Source organism: Pterocles gutturalis, unplaced genomic scaffold (assembly GCF_000699245.1).
Source record: "Pterocles gutturalis isolate BGI_N339 unplaced genomic scaffold, ASM69924v1 scaffold144, whole genome shotgun sequence".
Taxonomy (NCBI): domain Eukaryota; kingdom Metazoa; phylum Chordata; class Aves; order Pterocliformes; family Pteroclidae; genus Pterocles; species Pterocles gutturalis.
This window is the reverse complement of record NW_010127760.1, coordinates 20,032-43,866: the sequence shown is the minus strand read 5'-3', so window position 1 is coordinate 43,866 and position 23,835 is coordinate 20,032. Positions and strand designations below refer to the sequence as shown.

General features: G+C 38.3%; 1 protein-coding gene across 1 annotated transcript in view; it reads right to left on the bottom strand.

Moving 5' to 3' along the window:
* SRFBP1 (serum response factor binding protein 1) overlaps positions 1-23,835 on the bottom strand; it is a 43,435-nt gene that overhangs the window by 5,387 nt on the left and 14,213 nt on the right. The window contains exon 4 of the mRNA XM_010079354.1: positions 18,793-18,864. Within this exon, the coding sequence (XP_010077656.1) occupies positions 18,793-18,864 (72 nt within the window). The remainder of the gene's footprint in view (positions 1-18,792; positions 18,865-23,835) is intronic.

Genomic DNA, 23,835 nt, shown 5'->3' with positions numbered 1-23,835 from the left:
GGAAAAGATGTTTGTGGTTATGGCATTTGTCTTCCCAAGTAACCATTACGTGAAGTGAAGCCCTGCTTTCCACGATGTGGCTAAACATCTGCCCGCCAATAGGAAATTCCTTATTCTCCTTTGTTTGCACACAGGGCTTTGCTTCACTTATTGAACGGTCTTTATCTCAAGCCACAAGTTTTTATCACTTTTGCTCTTCTGATGTTAACCTGATCCTGTAGGGGTGGGGTGAGAGAGCAGCTTCTGCGTGCTTATAGTTTCTGGCTAGGGTCAAACCATGACACAAACACAACTTTTGTGTTGTGTGATTTGCTTGACATAAGAGTGCTCAGTGGGGAATCTTACTTGTTTGTGTGCACATTTTCTTCCAGCAGAATTATGCCGCTTAGCGTAAACAGTTATGTATTCATTGCATAAAGACAGATGGACACTTCATGCCAACTACTGGTGCAGGAGAGTCACTTTCACTGCTTTGCTCTGAAGGAAACAGAGCAGAAGAAGACACTACAGCTACAGCAGAGCCAGTACTTCTAAATGCAGAAATATATAATTAGTTTGCAAAACATAAATCTTGTTCCTCAACAAATGCAAAGTAAATCCTATACAGGATTTTTATAAAATGTACTCTGGGTGTGTCTGCTCATATTTCATGTTCAAAGTGCAGAGCATCTGGGAATTCTAGTACTTTCCTTTCTCCTCAGGTCTCTACTATTACAGTGTAACTTCTTCAGGTCAAGAAAAACTGGAAAAATGTTTTCTCTGTAGACTGTCTACAGAACTACAAACACTGGCCAGAGAAGATGGGTCAAAAGATGGGTCTATTTCCAAGGGCCACAGACTGGCTTACTTTCAGGTTAGCCTAGCTGAGAACGTGAAATCTGAATTTTGATCCCCATGTGATAGTGCTTAATGCTGCCACCAGATTCCTGGGACAGCAAGCTCACATTTCTGAAGATCAAACGCTATTTTCTTTGGAGATTTTTCTATAGCTGGAAAATCTATTTCTGAACTTAATTAATACACTTTTTCCCTCAGCCACTTCCTGTGGGTTTTGAAAGAATATACCATGAAGCTCAGAAAGCAGCAGCAGCTTCTGTGCAACATCTGGTGTCCTTTATTTCAAATATTTATAGAAAGAGTTTAAGCATACATGCCAATGCATATGGAATAACCATATTTTTTCCTTATAGCAAAACAATTCACAAACACTACTCACACTGATACACAGTAGCCAACACACATACAATATGACATTCACATTCTTTTAAATTTCCCATTTTTCTTTTTCTTTGGCACATCCAATGCTCAATTTATTTTTCCTCAAGTGTTTTCCAGTACATAAAACCTTGGCAGAAAATAAAAGTTAACAGAAAAGCATCAACTGTATTTACAGCAAGGACACCCTTTTGCCTCCTCCTGCCCCTAGTATGTTTAAACATGTAGATACTGGAATTGTACACATTTACCCCCACATGTTCCTGCTAGTTTGTGTATTATTTTGCACTACTCATTTTTTCACGTAAGAATGTCCTAGTACTTTTCATAGAACGCTCATTCAGTGTGTAACTGAGGTGCTGCAAAATGAATGAAACAACTGAGCAGCGTATAGTCACACTTTTCAGTGAGAAGTTGTAAGCTACGCACAGAACCACTTGAAAGTCAAGAGTCTCCTCAAACTTTTTAACTTGGTAAATGATGTGTTATTTCTGTACAGAATATTAAAGATGTCTACCTATCACCACTGCCATGTTTCATTAAACTACCAGTGAACATCCACCTGAGTTAACTTCATTGATCTCTATATTTTCAAATTTCTTAAAATTAAAAAGAAACCCAAACTGCATAAACAAGCGTTCTTCATCCTAAATGGTAGATGTGCACACAGATGCATGAACCTCAAAGCATAACTTGTCAGTTATAGCATAATAAAGCAGCAGTTGTAGAACTTAAACATATGCAAACAAACATGCATGCCCCACATAAGGGAGACAAACTTTGTACAATATGGCAATGACTGGGGTGAGAATGGACATTACAAGTTTGTTAAGATAAAAACAGATTACCAATGTAAGTTTTCAGATGTGCTGGAATAGGTGTCAGAATAAGCATGGAATGGCTCTTCAGAGCTGGCAGCACCGGGTAAAAAACCAAACCAAACCAAACCAAACCAAACCAAACCAAACCAAAACCAGCATGATGGAAATGTCAGGCAGAGGTTGTGTTGGTAGTACCTGCTTCATACAATACAGGTGATAAAGTGAGAATGAGAAACAATGTCTCAGGGCCTTGGGGGCAGATGCGATTTCAGGAGTTGAAAGGGATACCTTGTTAGCATGCTTGAGACAGTAGAAGTTCAGGAAGAATTAAAGGCCAGAAACCTGGGATTAACTCAAGAACACGAAATTGCTTAATTCTGATTACTCTTCCTGTTCAAGCCTACTTTTTTTTTCATGCACTTTCTGCTATAATTCTAATTAATAATAGGAAAGAAAGAGGTCACACTTCTATTTTTTAGCTGACTTTTGTACAAAAGGGATGCCTTGTTACAGGTCTCGCCAGAAACAAGACTTCTACTAGAAGAGTATACTACTACAAAGACTACTACTAGTCTTTCAGCTGGGTCAAAGGACAGTGCTACCAAACTGATAATGCTTGGTGGCCCTGCATCTGTCACTTTACATCATCTCTGAGTTACTTAAAAAATAACAACACTGAAATGGAGACAGTCAGAAACTGCACTGACAAGTATTGAGTACACGGCAAAAGCCACGACACAAACAGAAACCTTGAAGCATGTCATACTCAAGTTTCTAAACTAACTGGAAGTGCAGTTTAATGTTGAGTGTAAGAACAGCCTGATTTTAAGCAAAAAAATGGCAGAGATAATGCTAACCAGGGTAAGCATAAAAAAAAATTTTCCCCAATTCTGGGCCAAAACAAGATGTCATTGCAATACCCTTTGTAGCAGCTTAGAAGAGCTGTCTCTCCACTAAAAACAAACCAAACCAGAAAACCTGTTAATCCACACGTTCTTCCCAGAGCTCCAACGAGTTACAGCTGTCCTTTGTAACAGTAGATGTGGTTAACGTGGAGTCACAGGGTAGCTGAAAGTGCCAGATCATGGCTGCCACCCAAGTCCATCCCATGACCTCATATTGCTTTGGAACAAGACCGTTGAAAAAAGTTACTTTCTGACTGTGAAATGCTGGTAGTTCTCCCTCTTCCTTTACGTCTGTAAGACACACAGTATGTAATTTGTGGCCATCAGACGTGGTGAAGATTTTGGTATGAGAGGCAAATGGTTAATGCTATCCCTGATGGAAACACTGTTGTTTCTCAGCTCCTGACAGCAAGAGATTGTTTATTGATTGTGTCTCACCTTGATAATAGGAGGATGGATCAACCAGGGGATGCATAAACAGGTCTCTTGTTAGATGTGGCAAGAATTCAAAGGAAAGTGGTTCTCCTAAATGCGGAAATAACAGAGAACAATCCCATAGTATTCAAAGGAGGGAAACTTGAGCAGTAAATGCTTCAGACTCTGCACTAGAAATGGATGGCCAAAACCTGTCAGATCTATAATAAACTTTTACTCAAGCTTTCTCAGTCTTCATTGTAACATCAAAATGATGGTACAGGTGTTACAAAGAAGTAGCTATACAAGTGTAATATCAAGACAGGTGAGAAGTTCTTGTAGCAATTAATTCTGTCTGGATCTTAGGAAATCACGCAAGTTTCAACAGTTTTTTTTATTGGACTACATACTATTATTAATTAGGCTGACGAAAAATTTTCAGCTGAAACTAAAATGTATGTCCTAACAGATCTAGAGCCTTTGCAAAAAAACGCAGCAGGATAATATCTTGTAATAGAACAATAGAAAAAAACCTGAACAATTTCTTACAAAATATCGGGACACACAAGTAAACCTGAAGTTCCCCTTGGCTTCTTGCTTATTATTCAACACTTGCCACAGTTTATATTAGTTTACATTGTTTTCTGTTATCATGGTGATACAACCATGAACATATTTGGATATTTATTTATCTTGCAAGCTGTGGTGGGTTAACCCTGGGTTGATGCCAGGTGCCCAATAAAGCTGCTCTATCACTCTTCTCGGCTGGACAGGGGAGAGAAAATACAATGAAAGGCTTGTCGGTCATGAGAAGGACAGGGGGATTGCTTGCCAATTACTGTCACAGGCAAAACAGACTCAACTTGGGGAAAAACTACTTTAATTTATTACCAGAGTAAGCTAATGAGAAAATAAAAACTAAATCTTAAAATACACCCCTCCACCTTCTTCTCAACTTCATTCCCATCTTTTTCCACTTCCTCCCCCACAACAGTGCAAGCAGATGCGGAATGGGGACTATAGTCACTCCATCACACATTGTCTCTGCCGCTCCTTACTCCTCAGGGGGAGGACTCCTCACACTCTTCCCCTGCTCCATCGCGAGTCCTTCCCACAGGCTGCCGTTCTTCACGAACTTCTCCAGCATGGGTTCCTTTCACAGGGTCCTTCAGGCACAGACTACTCCAGCGTGAGTCCCCCATGGGTTCACAAGTCCTGCCAGCAAACCTGCTCCAGCCTGGGCTCCTCCCTCCATGGGGCCACAGGTCTGTCAGGAGCCTGCTCTAGGGTGGGCTTCCCATGGGGTCACAGCCTCCTTTGGGCACATCCACCTGCTCTGACGTGGGGTCCTCCCCGGGCTGCAGGAGTATCTCTGCTCCCTTATTACCTCCATGGCTGCAGGGCCACAGCTGCCTCACCATGGGCTGCACCACGGGCTGCAGGGGAATCTCTGCTCCAGTGCCTGGAGCACCTCCTCCCCTCCTTCTTCATTGGCCTTGGTGTCTGCAGGGCTGCTTCTCTCACATATTCTCACTCCTCTTTTCATCTGCAGTTGTGCAGTTTTTTTCCACCTTCTCAAACATGTGATCCCAAAGGTGCTACCACCCTTCCTGATGGGCTGGGCCTTGGCCAGCAGCAGGTTCACCTCTGAGCTGGTTGGTGTTGGCTCTGTCAGACACAAGGGAAGCTTCTAGCAGCTGCTCACAGAAGCCAGCCCTGCTACAAAACTTTATACACAAACCCAATACACAAGCATTATGGAAGCTGAAGACCCATGGCAACATGGGTTACTCTGGACACTCTTTTCAGAACTGCCCACAATAGAAGGCAGAGGTCTGGAGAATCTGACTGACCTTGCACTGACAGCAGTAGCACTACCTGTCAATTCATCACTGACTTCCACACTCTTGAACACAGCAGCAGGGAAAAGCATGAAATTCTTCTAAATACTATCAAGGTACTTACACTGCCCTAACTTCATTTGTATGTCTGGACCAAAGCTACTCTTTTCCCCATAATTCGTTCACTTAGATTTACTTTCGCTCCTACATTCAGTTTGGCTTGTTTTTTATCAAAAAGGAGTATGAATTGTTTATAAACTTCTTTCTATCATTGCCCCCACTTCTTTTAAAATAAAAATTTCAAAATAGGCCATAAATTCAAACAAATACAGATTTCTTGCTGTTCTTTACTGCACGCATGATAAAAAATACCTACTATCTAAACATTTGATAAAGTTTAAAGGCCACTAAGAAGCCTAGCACTTTGCAATTGCTAGAAGACCACATTTAATTGGAGTATAAAAGAGGCAATAGAGTTTATCTGGATTAACCTGTCACAACTAATTTCACCAACCATACAAGTGTGAGGTAAATACTTATTTTTCAGACTGGGAAATGGTCAGAGAAATAGCGTTTCATCCCAAACTACCACAGGGATCTACAGCAGAGCTTGGCATCAACTCCAGACCTGCCCAAGTACAAATTATGTAGTTGATCTTCTACTAATTCTTTGCTTCTTCCCTTCGTCCATAAAATAATTCCAATTATTGTTTCAACAAAGAAAAGTCAGGAAAAAAAATATTCAGAATAAAGCAGGCACGGATTCTTAATTTTACCTCCTCACAGAGAACAGTGTCAACTCTAGGTGTAAACTGAAACAGCAAGACTGTGGGAAGACTCAAATGCTGCTAACTCTTCTTCACTTCTTCCAGGGCTAGTGAGAATATGTGTCTATAATCCCCTCATTCTGGTATCCCACACAAACAAATGCACATATTTTTAAAGAAAAAAAAAGTTAACTTCTTAAGGCTATGAAAGAGGACATAAAGCAAGCACCGTGCCAACTCCCCCACATGGTTGTGCTCTAACTCACTGTGACTACCACCACTGTAATCTCTGCTGGCCTTTGAGAAAACCTAGAAGTATATTAACATTATGCTATGGACAAATATGTCGACAATGCAGACAAATTCCCAGTGAAAAGCAGTTGTGAAGAGAGCACTCTCCATATTGGATTCTAAAAAAATTATTAAGAAATATCTGTAATGTAAAAAATATTGCAGAATTTGAATTGTACATCCAGTACCATTAACCAGTATAAATACGTACAGTTCTGACTTATAGCAATGTAAAGTCAAATACATATAACACTATAGAGGCTACATATTTTTGCTTTTTATAGCTAGTATAAAATGTATGCATTTCATATATTTTGACATTTGAACAATTAAGGAGGTATATCACTATAAAATGTGTCTTGCCAAAGTGAATAAAAAAAATTTGCACACAGCACAGTAAAATAGATTCCACTAAAAAAAAACCAAACAAACCCAAAAACCCCACAAAAAACCCAAGCACCCCACCCCCTCCCCCAAAAGACATTTATACTGAGAAAGTAAACTAGAAAGCAAGATACGATGAAATGAAAACCCTGAAGCAACAAATGTACTTCAAGGGGGAACAGAAACAAAATGCGTCTCGGATAACAGCCAGTAGCTGTGAACATTAAAAAAGAGAGGTCTTTGCCACAAAATTCACATAGACTTCCTCAGAGAATGTAGTGAAATTTGGAGGAAAGGTCATATATAAATTAGTTTGACAATGACTATGTATCAGATCTGAAACCACAACTGACTTCTGCAGAAAAGAGAAGTTGACAGATTGCTTGCTTGTAACTGTCCATCTAGAATGATTTTCTGGAGACTCAAAATAGGCAGTTGTTTATTAACTCCAAACAGGGAGCTAAGCTGGCCAATCTCTAAATGAAATCAGAAAAAAACACTATTTGGGAAAACAAAATTTAAAAATATGATTACTTATACTTATTTGTTATAGAAAAGACAGATGAAACACAAAGTAAACCAACAACACTCAGGCAGTACTGAAGCAGAGCAGGAAACAGAGTTGAAAGAATCACAGAATGGTTTGGATTGGAAAGGACCTTAAAGATCATCAAGTTCCAACCCCCCTGCCATGGGCAGGGATACCTTCCACTAGATCAGGTTGCTCAAAGCCTCATCCAGCCTGGCCTTGAACACCTCCAGGGATGGGGCAACCACAGCTTCCCTGGGCAACCTGTTCCATTGCTTCGCCACCCTCACAGTGAAAAATTTCTTCCTAATGTCTAGTCTAAATCTACCCTCTTTCAGCTTATACCCGTTACCCCTTGTTCTCTCACTACACTACATGATAAAGAGTGTTTCCCCATCTCTCCTGTAGGCCTACAACCTGAATACGTCTGAGCTCCCAAGATCCAGCTGTGTATCACGGTCACGTCCAAAGACTGAGTGGAAGCAGACGGTAGCAAATAAACGGGCGACATACAGGGATGAGCTCCATATTATTAAAACTATTTAATCGGCCAAGAAGTTCACAGTATTCTGCCTTGGATGAACCTGAGAAGTTTCAGAATTGAGATATCCACCAGTCTCCTTATTAAGTCAATTTGGAGACAAAACTCTGTACTGAAATTTCAGGGATGTAATCTTGAGATGGACTTACAATATTTCACTGTAAAACAGATGCTCAGACCTCAAATTATCACTTGTCAGATGCAGCTGATACAGCACCATATGTAAAAGCACATATGAAAGACAGTTTACAACAGAGAAAGTAGACATAGTTCAGATCTTCAAATTTAGAACAGATGCAAAGCTTCAAAACTAGCTAACATTTGAAAAATAAGCTCCAAATTAAGCAGGTATATTTGAGATAATTTATAATGTAAAGGTAAAATATTTATCTCTGCCAACAAACTATGTTTTGCTTAGACCTTCACATTTACAAGCATTACCACCAGGGAACACACCTATATATAACTAAAGTATTGTGAGGTCAATATCTTCAGATAAAACTCTTGGGAGAGACATATTACGTTCAGAGCACTGCTGAAGGAACTCAGTATGACAGCCAAGGATTTAGAGGCACAGACAACTTAAAGACTTCACGAACGCTGCACACACTAACCACAGGTAGGCCATGTTATAATATGCTATTCAAAACAGGACACAATTTCTTGGCATACCACATTGCAATTTTCATGAACAACTGAAACCAGATTTCTTTTAAACTATATGTTTTTCAGCCACTTTCTGAAAAAGACAATGGAAATACAAATTCAGTTCACTGAAAAACTATTAAAACATCTGAGATAAACATACCGGTTTTCTGGCACCAAAATGTAGATTTTCCATCATTAAGTTTATTGAGGGAGTATATGCATTTGAAACTTACTCTAATGATAAACACATGTCAGACATATATGGAAGCCCGATATTACTTGAGTATATAGCAGATGATGGATGTAAAATAAATGGAAATCCTGGATGTTCAAATTTTTAGCAGGTATTTTGCCATATGGTACACAGAACAGTCACCTTTACGCTTAGAAGCTCTTGGACACCTTCTAGGCCATTATATTATTATTATTTGCTTCTGGCAGGCAGAATTTTCCTAATTTCAACCATTTCAACCATCATGCAGTTACTTGTGTTCCAAACCCAAGAAAAACTAGTCCATCACCCTTTAAATTTAATGCTGTTATACTTTCACCAAGTGACTAGTTACTTCATGTTTCCCATACTTCCTTTTTACCTAGTAATCTTGCCATAGAGGGGCAATATGTTGTAAACTTAGGCTCTCATTTTACCAAGCTGTAACTTTTTAATGTAGCTGGTCTTAGCAGCTACATTCATTGACATTCCAATAGATGAGATTTTTCTTTAAACAGAATTCCAATAATTCAAGAATATCTAGTTTTTCTTCTTCTACAATTACATTTTTAAAAGCTCAAGCAATAGTGCCTCCAGCACTTTTCAACTGATTTTCCAGTGTTAACAGACTGATGGGCTTCATATTGAGCTGAAAGAGCCCTCTTAATTCCGTAACCTTTTTTTTTTTTTTTAGTTTTTAGGTTTATAAATATCAATTTCTTAATTCTGTGTTTCAGCACTTTAAAGACTGATCTGGATAAGAAAAGGGGGAAGAAATTGGAATGGTTTTGTAATTTATTTTCACACGAAATATAATGAAAAACCAATAAGAGTTTAATTTATGAAAAGAGCAAAAGACAGTAGCAGCTGTTTTTAATTTTTAGAAATATCAGGAATGTCATATTTATTTTTCTATTTTGCAATGCAACTCTGAGTCATACTACAAAGCATATATACAGAAAGAGCTCTTCCAGTTAGTAATGTGTAAGTAGCTGTAAGTCTGTAACATAAGTGATTACAACTGTTTATATAGCATTAAAGACATCTTAACACTTTAAGTTCTCTAAGCAATCAAAATATGAAAGATTGAAAAATGAAAGATTCCAAGTCATGTATGTTCTACATTATATTCTCTCTCAATTATCTTCTGCACCAGCTCTATGGTGCTTCCCAAAATAAGATCAAGAAGAAATTAACTATAGCCACCTTTCCCTCAGTCGTACACCGATCTTGGTCTCTCTCTCTCTCACACCCCCCCACCCCCTCCCCCCCAAAAAAAAACCCAACCCAAAACACCCAACACAAAAAACTATTGGAAGGTAATACTTTTAAAACATCCTCCAGTAACCTTGGCTGAAATTGTTCAGTGGGTACCACTACTTAGAGGATTAGCAGACAGAGAGATAGCAAGACAGGGAAAACATTCTGCTTTCTCATTTGGTAGAGAATATCCTTCTCCCTGCCCCTTCATGTGGATCAGCTTTATAAACTGATTACTTTCCCTATGGATACATAAAAGATAGAATTAAAAGATTCTGTCTTTAGTACCCAAATTAATTAAGAGTCAATGAAAACTCTCACTATTAATATCTATCCTAAATTTGTAGCTTCTCTAATCTCATTTAATGTTTTCTGTTCATCATCATCATTCTGACTGGAGGCTTTAGCACATTACTAGTACCAAACTTTTATGACAATTGGAACTCCCATTCAAAAGGCTTCTTGGTGCTTCTCGGTTCCTGTAATACATTTGTGCTGTTACTCTCATGCACATATGTCCTACTCCATTACTCCTGCAAAGATGCTACCTTTCACTAATTATCTTGAAGACTTGGTGGAAGGAGGATATCTATTACATCTGTGATGACATTGTATGTCAGATATTCTTGTTTCCCTCCATTAATTTCTTTGGTTGAAGGATTGGCATGGAAGCATTCATAACTTACACCCTTTCTCTCTAGCTTAGTATTGGAGGTACGAATCAACTAGTATTGTACGCAGTCTGATTTACCTTCATTATTTATTGGATCAAGCTGTTATCTCCTTGGCCTATAAGAGACATCCTGAAAAGTAGCCACATGTTCCTTGTTGGTCATGTTACTGTCAATCACATGTTCCTCCATGCATATCATCTTCTCCCTGCTCTTAGTTTAAGTATTCCTTTATGAGCTTAAAAATTTTCAGTGCCAGCAGCCTGGCACGACTTTGGTTATGATGCAACTCATCTTTCCTGTCCTGCTTCCCCTTGACCCAAAAGTTCCCCAAACACCTAAATCTCTCCTTTCTGTACTATACTCTCATCTGAGCATTGACATTCTGGACCTCTACTTGCCCCCTGTGCACTGTATGCAAGTCTGAACAATATTCTAGAGAAGGATACCAAGGAGATTCTGGACATCAGTAACTTGGCCTTCCTTTATTCAAAAAAAAAAAAGAAAAAAGAAAAAAAAAGAAAAAAAGCCAAGCAAGCCACCATACCTTGAGAACCTCTTGTTACACTATATTTTTTTCTCGCATTTTCTTCAAGGAAAGCATAAAACCAAGATAACTTTTAACATTTTCCTTTTTTGTTCCCACAGGAGCTCATATCCAGTAAGATATTTATACACATCACTTAAATACTCATCTAAAATAGAAATGAAAGTTGAGCGTTGCTTCTCTTTCATGAGTGCCATGTTATAAATCTTTCTGGGACTGAAAAAATACAGCTGTGTGTGTGAAGCACCATTCATCACGACATCACTACCACAGGCATATCTGAGCTCACATTGCTCTTCCTCACCTACCTTTTTGTCCATTTATGCTCTTCCAAGTGTGTTTATTGTGTCACAATTACCTAGATGATCCAGGCCAAATACTGCTTACAAAAATGTGAACTGACTCCCTCTGAGCTTTATTGACAACAATATGCCTGCCCACATGCTGGTCTAAAAGACCAAATAAGTGAAATGAGCATATTCAAATAAAAAGTAATCACATGACTTTTGAGACTGAAACTTGCCTAAAACAGGAATACACTTTAATAATCTTGAACAATCAGTTCATCCAGGCAACAAAATTAAGTAATACAATTTCATAGGAATGCAAATGAGTGGTAGAAAGATCCCTGGACTGGCAATTTAAAATTTCACAGGAATCACCCTTTTTGTGTCAGAGATAAACATAGTATCTCTATGAAAAACTGCTGAAGTTACTAGCAGTTTATTTCAATACTGAATACTGAAGATTCTTTCCAGAATGGACTGAGTCCAAGCTGTAATTAAACTGAGATCATTGCAATTGCTACTCTGCTGTTGAAGATGATGATAACTTTGGTCTAGTCTATCTCCTTGCTTTTAAATGGTGATCCTACTAAAGCATGTGTGGCAGCCTAGTTTGAATGCAAAAGGGCTAATGGAGAAGAGATCTACAAATTGCCCCAGTTTTTTTGAGTGTGTGAGGGGGGAAGGAATGGCTAACCAAAAGTGGGAGGGCAATGGACTGAACATGGATGGCATTGATAGAAGCCTGAACTCTCCCACTGGAAACCTGGGAAGGGATTGATATCAGCTGGGCTAGCAGACAGATGGACAATTGTGTGGAGAAGTAGATTGGAGAAGAGTGGAGAAAGATTTGTCAAAAATTGACAGACTTAGTTTTATAGTGATATAAAACTTCAGAGGCAGCCATAGGAATGGATTCTAGGCTCTAAAATATAGAGGAGTTTATATAAAATACATGCTAAACAGTTTGCAGTTCCAGTGACCAAATTTGGAAGACGAGGAACCTTCAGGAAAAGAAAACAAAAACCAATCAGTCACACAGAGAAAGTATTTACACCTGAATGTGATATTCACCACTGAATGCAAAATTCTTCACTTTATCAGTAGTCTTAGGAAGACCACAGACATTCCTGTTTAATGTTAACATCTGGTGTTTGACATGGAAAATTCTCAGGAAACAGTGCCTTCATACATTCAGTGTAACGTCCATTCAAACAGAGTCAAAATACTCAGGAAAAAAATAATTCAACTCTGCAACACTGATTCCCAGCATCAAGCCAATTATTCTGGCCTGTTACAGGAAATTGTGCTCTTAAATCAATGCAAAAACATAAGATGTTGACAGATACAACTATTACACAGAGGAAAGTATATATGGTATCTGATATGCAAATGAACACCTTTTTTCCATACTGATATAAGAAAGGAACATAACACTTTAACATGTGGAAAATTATTATTTTACTATTCTGAGCATAAACACATTGTTGGAGAATGGATACATCTTTGTACGTACAAGGCAATACATTGATTCTGAAGCAAAAGTAAGTAAATTTGATAGAAAGGTTTCCAATAATTGATACTTGGAAAGAAGTGGGGGAGGCAGGGGTCGGGGAATGAGATAGAGACTGTTAAGAGTTCAGGCAGGTGATCATTAAGCTAGTAAATTATCACATTATTCTTACAATTATGCTCTGATTGTTCATACACTACTTCTAATTTAAGAAGAGTGTAACAACCAGAATTTAGATTTTTTAAAAAATAGAATGAAGTTTTTAATGGGTCCCTCAAAAACACCAGCCATTCAACCCCACACTGCCAACATCAAACCACAAAACAGCAAAGTGCAAAGAATTAATGATAAGGATATTATACAAAGTTGATGGACTATTACACAAAAGCCTGATTCATACAGTAGTCCTCTCCCTATGGTTTATGGACTGCAAACAAAATATTTTCATAAGTAAAGAATGTTAAAAATCCACAGAAGTAATTATCTAGTTATGCTGCTATTAAAGGCACTAACAACAGAAACAGAAGTTTTATATCAATAATAACATCTATCCTAATCAGAATGTTTTTGTAGTGAGTAGATTCTGCAGGGGGGCTTTGGAGGCAGGGGAGAAGGGAGGAGGTTGTGAAAAAATCCCCCAAAGCCCAAACGAAAGACAGCAACTATTCTGTGCTTGATCCAAAGCCTTTGAAGTTAATGGAAAGTCTTAAATTAAAATGATTTTGCATCAGGCCCCTTTTATGATTTAGTGCATTCCCTCAGAGTAAATCCATAGAGAATACAGAGGTTTTGTTTTTATATATTTTCCACTATAAAGTATATACTTAAAATAAATTAAGGCAAAGATCGCAAATGCACATTTAGTACGGTCAGCTGAAATAGAAACCTTTGTATTTCTCAAAGTTAGAAAATTCAGGTATGACTGTTCCTCCTTGGATGCAAATGTGTTTAATCAAAAGATCTATTTGATGCAGAAATGAAATTACATCTTCCTTTCTTTCCGTCACACAGCTAAAAAACATGAGCAGTACCAAGTTTAAAATTTCCTTAATAAATAAGTGTATTGATTAGAATGAATGTTATGCATTTATTGTTTGTATAACCATGTCTTGTATGTGTTAGTGTCTTGTAACCAACTGATACACTCTTGGGAACCTGATGCTCTGAATAATTAACTTACTGACTATTAATACCTCACAATTAGTAGCCTTTCATAAACTGCCTTCCACAGGTTGTTGGTGTGAAACACGTTTTTATTGTACATCTACAAAGGAGAACATAAAACAACACAAGCACTGTGACTATTCTATCCTTGATCTTTTTTTGTTTACCGATGAAAGAGAGGTCGTGGACTGACAGACTAATCTCAGGCCATCACCTGCATAATTTAAGAAAAAGGTGATATGAATCTGGGAAGAGCTACTTTGATAATGTGTTCTAAACACTCTTTTGAAAGAGATAAAGGTAATGCATAATCAGCCCTTTACTTCATCCTTTTTGTTCCTGTCTGTCCTGGGCAGAAATGCCTTTCTACCTCTTTCTCATGTCCTTGCCCAAGGACCTCATTACTTCCACACCAGAAATCCAGTGAATTCACAGAGAAGTTTGGGAGGTGAAACAGGGTCTTTTCACACGTGAAGCACTAGGACTCTCATTTGATAAATAACATAAAACCTTCTCTTATTACTGTTAGTATTTTAGCTGGTTCCTCAGTCCCAAATTCATTTGAGCCATATAGGTGAAGAGCCATAGATATTAAATCCACTCACTTCTGAAAAACCCTAGAACTTTAAATGTATAGCATAACAGCCTTTGGGCATCCATTAAAAATATCTGGACCTGAAGCTAGACAGCACTAATGTCATCCTTCCAAAATCATGTTATGTACAGCTGTCCTCATCAGGCAAAAAAAATGCTTCTAAGAGCTAGTAATGGCTTACATTTCTGGTCTAGAAGAAATTTTTAAACACACTTAGAAATTGTGGCAAGCTTTTCAGTAATCTTGAGAATCAAAGGGATGTGGCATGGCCCCAATAAACTCTGAAGATCGCAATACACTCAAAATTTGCTGTGGAGAATCCTCTTGCAGACAAGCATCTGCATGATTCAAACATGACAGTATTGGAGTAAGAGGTGAAAATACAAAACCTAGCAGGAAAAGGTGGTCTTTTTCTCTACGACCACAGATTAGAGCTTGGTGCAAAAAAAAAAGGAAAAAAATGCTACTAAGGTTATGTGAATATTGTATCTGGAAGCAAAAAACAGAGCGTGTACTTATTACCTGTGAATATTTGTTGGTACTTCTGCAAGTCAGAAGCATGTGCTCAATTCAAGCTCTGACAATAATGATTACTGGTACTAAATTCTTCACTTGAAGAAAAAGACAATAGTTCTTTGCAGCTTCAGTTTCAGCTCCTCCTCCCCAACCACAAATCTGAAAGTCGCTGAATTTTGAAGCACACAGACTTTATTGTTTAGAAAAATCAGGAAGTATCATGACCTAAGGCAAGATAGCAATCCAGATTGTTGCTTGTAGTAGAGTTCAGTTATGCTGGAGCAGAATTCTGTCATTCTCAGTGTCTAAAACACAGTGTTTTTTTTTTCCCCTCATGCCCTATATACCAAAGACTTATTGGAAGAAAAACTGAATGAGGTACTACAATAAGTTAGTCAATATCTGTTACCACTAGTGAAAAGGCAACAAAGCCAGCTGTGGCTATTGTGAAGGTGTTCACAGGTGGACCAATGTCCCCTCTTCTGGAGAAACAGCACAGATAATACAAAATTTCTCAAGTACTAGAAAAATATTAATTCATATTAACCTATCTATCCTACCTAGCTTAACGTAAATTACCTTAAATTTATGTTAGCAATAAGTTGAAGATAATAGCTAAGACCTTTGTCAATTCCCAAGTCAGTTTCCTGCATGTAATTAACAGCATTTTTAGGATTAGCTTCCAATTTATAACTGGTGTGCTGCAGCAAAACACTAATGAACCAAGCCTCCCGTAAGAGTTCAGGTACATATGCTGTAAGGAACACTTCAAAATGCTATCACAGCTGGACATACCAGTTTTAAAAAAACATTTTAAGACAACAGATCTGTGTCATATTTTTAAAATTTGATTAATGACTGGTAAATACATTTGTTGCAGACAACCGTGTGCAGGAAGTGCACAGAAACTTAGTCCACGCCTAGAAAATACAGGTTCAATTTTTCAACAGCTATAACTAAGCACCAACCTAGTTAAAGTTGCATGGCAACATTCATTACAATTTTTACAATAGAATTTATCACCCGTTGATAGCAATGGTGCCAACAGCAGCAATATTAAAACAGATTAGATATATTTCATCAGAGGTGCACAAAGAACTGTTCGCCTACTTACAGTAACATGGTAAGCTCTAAAACATTTTTATAAATTAGAAAAGGAAGAAGACTTGTGTCATGTGGGTGGTGACTCTTGCCAGTTCACTCTGCAACTATCATAAATTTGATTTGCTTGTTAGCAACCATCAGTATAGCAATATGGACAGTTAAATCATTAGAACTCAAGTTAGAGTGCCACTTGCTAAACACTTGGTACAATTTTATTGTACTTGACTGAAATCTATGCAAACTCTTTTTAGATAGGAAAGTATGCTTATATTGTTCTGAAAAATATATGGGGAAACATTAATGGAACATAAAATCTCAGTGGACAGAAGGAATTAAACAAATATCTTGTCTACATGTCCACTATGCGAAACTAATACTTCGCATTCCACAGTGAATTAAAAGCAGATTGCCTTTTATCAATGAAAACAAACCTATTCTGAAAATGAAAACAGCCACAGGATGTTTTCCTTAAAATATTTCGAAACTCAAGTAAATGAAAAGGTAAACAGTGTGGTCTGCATTTCATGTGACCTACAGAATATTGCTAGGGTTAGAAAATAATTTTTTTTGTATGTTTAATAACTAACTGGGGAAAAGAAGAAGTAATATATTAGAAAACTAACTTTTGTTAAATCACAGAAGGGGTACCTTCTTTAGTTGAGGACAAGCTATGGGCAATGAATAGCAACCAATTAAGGTATGATGGCTTAGCTGCTACTTGTGAACAGTACTGTAATAATTAATTGCACATGCTCTTCTACTGCAGTGAGGTTAAAAACCCTTTATGGCTTTAAAAAAACATCAGCAACCATCCATGAACTTGATTTGAAACATGAGACCCATTCACTACAAGGTGTGAGATTAGCGGACTTTCTTACCATTGAAAAACATGACCAGAAGCAGAAAGTAACAGAAATACCAATGGTTCTAAAAACCATAACAATTCCATTAAGAGATCTGTATTTGTTTTCAAGGATTACAGCTAAATGAAAGCATACTCTAAGTAAACATGGAAAGTGTACAGTCAGCCATGACTATGAATACATCAAAAATAATGGGACAAAATAAACTAGTGAGATTAATAATATTCCTTCTGTATTCTTGGCAATAAAATTGTCCTCTTAGAAAATAAAATTACAACCGTAAACCTGTAAACTCCTTTAAAATAATAGCACTAATTATTTAATTTTGGGTCTCCTATACTTTATATAACCAGCATAAGCCTGCTGCATTTGATTTGCCTACAGAACTAACAAAAAATCTTACTGTTTGAATTTGGCACCCCTCTTCAAGCATGAAATCCCTCTCCATGTGTCCTCGCACATCAGAATCTTCACTTCTGCACCACTTCTAACACTACAGTAACCAGTTTCTGACTAGCGTACCTTCAGCCTGGAAAATCTTGGTCAAATAAATTTAAAAGAAGAATGCTGTTTAGCTCCATGTCAATATATCTGTGACCTTTTCCTTACTCTCTTCTATCATTAAGAGAAGGAAAAGCAATAAGACACATCCACCCAAACACTGTTCCAGAAATACCACGTTCCTATGATTATTTTCCTATTAACTTGACTCTGTTCACCTGAAGCATGGAAATCCTGCTGCACACTATGTTAATAGCTCACCTATATCACACATGACTGTGCTTTGCAACACCACAGTTATATTCCAAACTAATGATGCCATTATAGGAGAAAATGACTGAATTCCACACTAAAACTTACCTTGTGGACTATAAACATTTCAGATTTCAGAATCCTTCAGTGGACCACCCATAGGGACTTAGGATAATGCGGAAAAAATTAGGATAATGTGGAGGAAGATATACAATTTCATATATTGACTTTTTTGATTCAGAATTGATTTCTGACATAATTTCTGCCACACATCACTTAAAATGGTACTTATCTCTGCTCTTCTTCACTCTTTATTGAGAGTTTCCTGTCTGCTCTCAACCTTGACTGCTTATTTCAACAAGGATCTTTTCACCTCTATATCTTCATTTCATCTCTTAGAGACACCACTAGCTAGACAGTTAATATTTAATAATGTACCATTAATAGGCTTCAGAAAAAACATTGCACTGAAATTAACAGGCCACAGGGGTGGTTCCACCTTTATTTCAGGCTAATGTTACGTTCTGTTCACATGTGGGAAATTCTCTCTGCATCTAAAAGTATTTAGAACTTCTTTCCAATTGTTATTGAAAGCTGAGATTATTTACACTAACTGAACCATGTGTATGTCCTACATAAACAAAACAAAGCTACTTATAATGACTCAAAACCTACTACTATTCTTCCTTGTATTCTATTCCAGTTACTAGGGATTAGCCCACCAGCCTAGATGACAAGCCACTTGTACTAAACAGCTGTACAGTTTTTTGTAGATATGTCCTAGTGGATATACTTCCTTAGAAAAGGAAGTACGGTCTACAATGAAGACACAATATAACATACAGAACACACTGTGTAAATGCACGTACTCCCACCCACATATGGACCTTTTTCTAAGCAGCACTCTCATACTCACAGAAGCAGGAGAAAGAAAACAAAAACCAACAAGCCTTACCTTTCTGCAGGCACTTTCAAAACTAATTTCTGTCCTAAGAGCAAGTCTGGTAACTTCATCTGGCTTTATTTCCTGTGGATGAAAGATATATTTACTCTTTATATGAACAGATTTTACAAAATCAGTTTCTAAGGTTCACCTTCCTCATAAACAAACTTCATGGCATCTCCCACTGATCTCTTAAAGGAAGAAAATCGGTTTGTTATAGAGACTGACTTCCAAAACATTACTTACACCTAATCTGACTGTATGTACTACTACTGAGGGCAACAGAGATTTTCAACAGCAAAGTATGTGGAAGGATGATTTTATTTACAGAAATGTTTAAAATGACTGTGGTGTTGTCCTACAAATAAATTTTGGAAGGTTTGAAATGCCCACTTACCTTAGACTCTGAAGTTACATCAGAATTTATGAACATATGTAAATTTAAAAGTTTAAGACAATTAAAATGAAACAGAGAAGAAAAAGAAGTCTCTTTTCAGTAAGAGACTGACTACACATGCAGTTTTTATTCCTAGACTTAAGCATTTCCATTGGCAGCTGAAATAGAGGAATGAAAATCCTGGACAAGGGGAGTTTGTTAGAAGTTGAGTATCTTATGAAACATGACCCCATGACAGATTTCTTGTTAATTTAAAATATATACTTTATATATGTTGTATCACAAAATGAGCTATTAAGCTTATTAATAGAATACACTGAACATCAGCCTTTTCCTCATAGGGCACAGCGTCAAATAAATCATGTTATATACCAGTTGTTTGCCAGGTGGCCGTTTTAAAAGCAGTTTAACTACTGTTATGCAGAGCTAAATAACTTCCACACATTCATAGTTCTGAAAAATCAAAAACTGTACAAAGAAATCTAGTTATTCTGACAGCTTTCATCTAGATCTAGCCTATATCACAGTGCTGGTGGCCTCAACACCTAAAGAAAATTATCTGTTTGCTGATTTTCTAAAACTCCAGGAAAGCAGATGACTTAAATCTAAAACACAGTAATTTTGCAACACTTGTGCTCAATAAAGAAGAAAAAAACCTAAACTGTAAGTGCCCCTTCAAAGTATTACAGTTTGAGAAAATAAGACATGTCCAGGTACTTAGGCTGCACTTGTACTTAACATTATGCTCAACTGATACTAACTGAAAACCCTTAAAAGCAACTACTGTGATTACTGGCTCAGAATAATTAATGTATTAGCAAAGATTCAAATACAAATCAAATTATGAGACATGACAACTCATAAGTATCTAGACAAAAATGTGCTGGGAAAGACTTCCGTATTCAATAAATAAATTATACTTGTTCCTTTTTCTCTTTTTCCGTACTTAATCATCCTTGATAAATATGCCAACACTTTAATTTAGTATCCTGCTCCATTTTTAAGCTTCCATATTCTACCCTGTTTCTGTTGTAAATCTGGAGCAGTCTGAGCACTTAGATGTAATTTCAGGAAGAAACAAGTAGCATACTTTCTTACACCTTGAGTTTCAAAACCTTACATTGTCCTTCCTTCTATATATTAGGTACCTTACAGAAAGCTTTCATTTTACCTTGATCTTTAAGGTGTTGCATAAATTGCATATGTCTTAAAATTATAAGCAGGCATTTAATAATGGGAATAAAGCAACAGAATGAAATTAAATTAATAACAACAATGAAAAAAAAGTTTCTGTGAATGTCAGCAGAGATTCCCGACAATGAGGTTTAGTCTGCAAAATCATCTCCCAAAGGTAATGGTGGAAGCCCAATCACTTGGACGACAGAATCCAGACTGGAAAAATAGTGGTGGATGTCGGAAACAATCTTCTACTGGCAGATAGACTTTTGGACAAACTAATAGAGATGGAAAAGACCTATGATTCAGTTTTCCATGACTTTCCAAAGCATTTCACAGATGGCGAGAGTAGGACACAAGGGTTATGTGACATGCTTGCTGTCACATAGTTGGTTAGGGGCTATGAGTGAAGCCGTGGAACCCAATACTACTCATTACATCAAGCTATTGCTTTATTAAATAAAAAAAATAAATTATATGATCTTCATCCCAAATAAAACTGGCTATTTCCTATCCCAGCAGCCTGGTTCAGAGGGGATGAAGGTAAACTTTAGCAATCCCTACACTAGAATGTCAAGGGTTTAATTTTTATATGACAATATTGCAGAATTCCCTTAATGCTGCACAATCATGCATAATAAGGGAGAAAGAATTACAGCTTGAAATGTGAAATCACGAATGGAGCTTCACTGAAATACTTAGTGTTCAGAATAAGGCCAAGAACCCCCTGTTAAGGGTTAAACCTCCAAATTTATAAACCATCTCCATCACTTCGATATAAGGCAAAACAAGCATGTTTGACTTATATAGTCTTCAGCAGCACCCTGGTTTTGTAAAAGCAGCCATGTAAGTCAAGTTACTGGAATAAACAGACCTTTCTTCTGTGTCTGTTGATGGTCAACAGCAGACAGGAAAGTAGAAAAAGGATATAGTGATATTTTTCCCAGCAGAGTTTTCTCAACTTTGAGATGCACATAGCTCAAGAACTGCTGACTCACAAAGAGAATGTTTGTACAGAGTGTCTATTATGAACTCTTCTTTTACTGATCATGTTAAGGGATGCTCCAAGTGGTTGCCACGTCCAGCATCTCCAGGATCTCATTGGACCAGTCCAGTGATTCTTCCTGACTCTTGTCTTCCAGATACTCTTGTCTTACAGGCACCCCATGCTCACAGGTCCCTCCTGAACACCCGCACAGGCCCTCTACCCACCTAACACCCCTTCCTGGACCCAGCGCCTCCCACTCCCTGCTAGTCCAATTTGACGTTTGCTACTGAATTACACATGCCAAAGAAACACACACACATTGGGTCAACCCACGCTGCCAGGTATGGTGAAAACAGAGACACTCTGCCCACCTCTGTCAGCACCAGGCACCACGGACATGAGCTGCAACCAGCAGTCCCAGTCCAGACGCTGCACGGAGAGCCTCATTTGCTTCACTCACCCCAGTCTCACCCGTGCCTGCACCCAACCCACACACTGTCCCTGTCCTCCCAGTTGGGAAAGGTGCTGCCCCTGTCCCTGTGGCTGGAGCTGCGGGCAGGGTTGCCAACCACTAGAGCAGGCTGCCCAGGGCCTCATCCAGCCTGAATGCCTCTAGGGATGGGGCAGAAAATCCTCATACTCACCTTGTAACTGATAAGAAGAGGAAACCAAGTCCAGACTGGCCTTCCCCAAAGCAATACCAGTGGTTTCTTAATGGCCTGATACTTAGTGATTGGAGACTTTTTGTCTTTGTCACTGGCTCTGCTAGCGCTTGTTCACCAGCTCTGTTTCTCTGTGTTTCTGTTCACCCCTTCCCCCTCCACTTATTACTCCCTTAATATTGAAAAGGTCCACAACCAAAGGCTCGTAATGAAGAATACTCTGATCACCTTCCACATGGCTTCACATTACAGCTGCTTTCTGAAATCACATTAATACTTGGTATCACTGAGATGTTCTGTTCTAAGTGAGGAGGGAATACAAAAGTTAAGGGGGAACCAGGTAACTATGCTACTTTGTGAAGTACGTGATCTACAATAATCCCAGATTAGGTAAATACAGACAAAGCCCCCCTACCAACCAACACACACATTCTCCTTCTCTCCTTGAAAATCATCTCTGACAAACATTTTAAATAACCTCCAAATACCTAAAAAAAAAAAAAAAAAAAACCAAAACCTTAAAAATAAGGTGTTAAAAGTACTGACTGCCTCTTAAGCGATGATGCAAAACAACTGTTGGGATCAACAGACCCTTGTTCAGTGCATGCTAACCATGTTTTCTCTTGTGGAAAAGAGACTACAATTACAGCAAGAGCTACCGACTTTGAGATACACTGCCAGCACTGATGGCACCAGTGCCCTAGCTGGCAAATGCTGGCACATTGATGGATAATGGGTGGTAAGCCACAAAGGGAATGTATTGTTTTATTTTCATTAGCAACTGTACCCCTATTTCAACTTCTGCCACGAAACCCTTTAAGAGACAGGGATGTGAGCATGGAAGGACTCTCTACAGGCTGATGTACACAACACAAAGCACAACGGTGTAGCTGTATTTGTCCTGGTGCCTGAGCTGAGCCGACAAGTGCCACAGGAGCAACCAAGATGAGACTGGAAGGAGGTGGTGAAGGTGACAGAGCAGCAGCAAGACGAGCCTGAGTCTCAGAGCAGGGATTTGCACAATTTTTCAGCAATTCTTAAAGCACGGGGATCAAGGCTCCTCCAAGTATTGGCTGCTTAAGTGGCTGCTCTGTGCTCCAGTGGGCAGCAGGGGAACATCAGGTGAACCAACCCGTCCCAGTTGGACCTTGTCATGGCTGCAGGCAGATGACAACCTTGGCCAGAGACTAAGCTGAATAAACAGGATGTGCAAAACTACTGGACATGACATAAGAAAACAGTTGGATGTGACAGATAATGTGAGAAGCTGACAGAATGGCTGGATTTCACAGATCGTTAAGGAACAGTTATGTGAAAAACAGAGAAGCTCCATGGAAAGCTAAAGAGGACTACAGTGCAGCCTTTGGCAGGGGGACATCTTGCAAGGCTGATGGTACAAAGTAACCACGCTGGTAATTGCAGACGAAGCCAAGACTGCCCATAAAGTCACACTGAAATACCAAAAGTGGGGGAAAAGTAATTATGGGTGTGCAAAGACTGGCCTGGGCTGGGAAAAGGGAGCACTGGGGCACAGAAGCGCTGTGGTGGCACGCAGTGGGGTAGCTGAGGGGCAGCCACGCAGGAGCTCACTTCACTACTTAGAGAAAGTTAGAACAACAAAGTTCGGGGTTTTTTTTTTTGTTTTGTTTTTTAAATTATTAACTTATTTAAATAAACAATAACTGCCTTACAGTCACTGTGTGACTATATCGAACAGAATTATGCCAAGCATAAACGGCATCTGAAAATACAATTTCATGCCAACATTGATATGGTTGCTCAGAAAACACTTTACACAAGTGACACTGAAGAAGATACAGTTTCTAACTTAA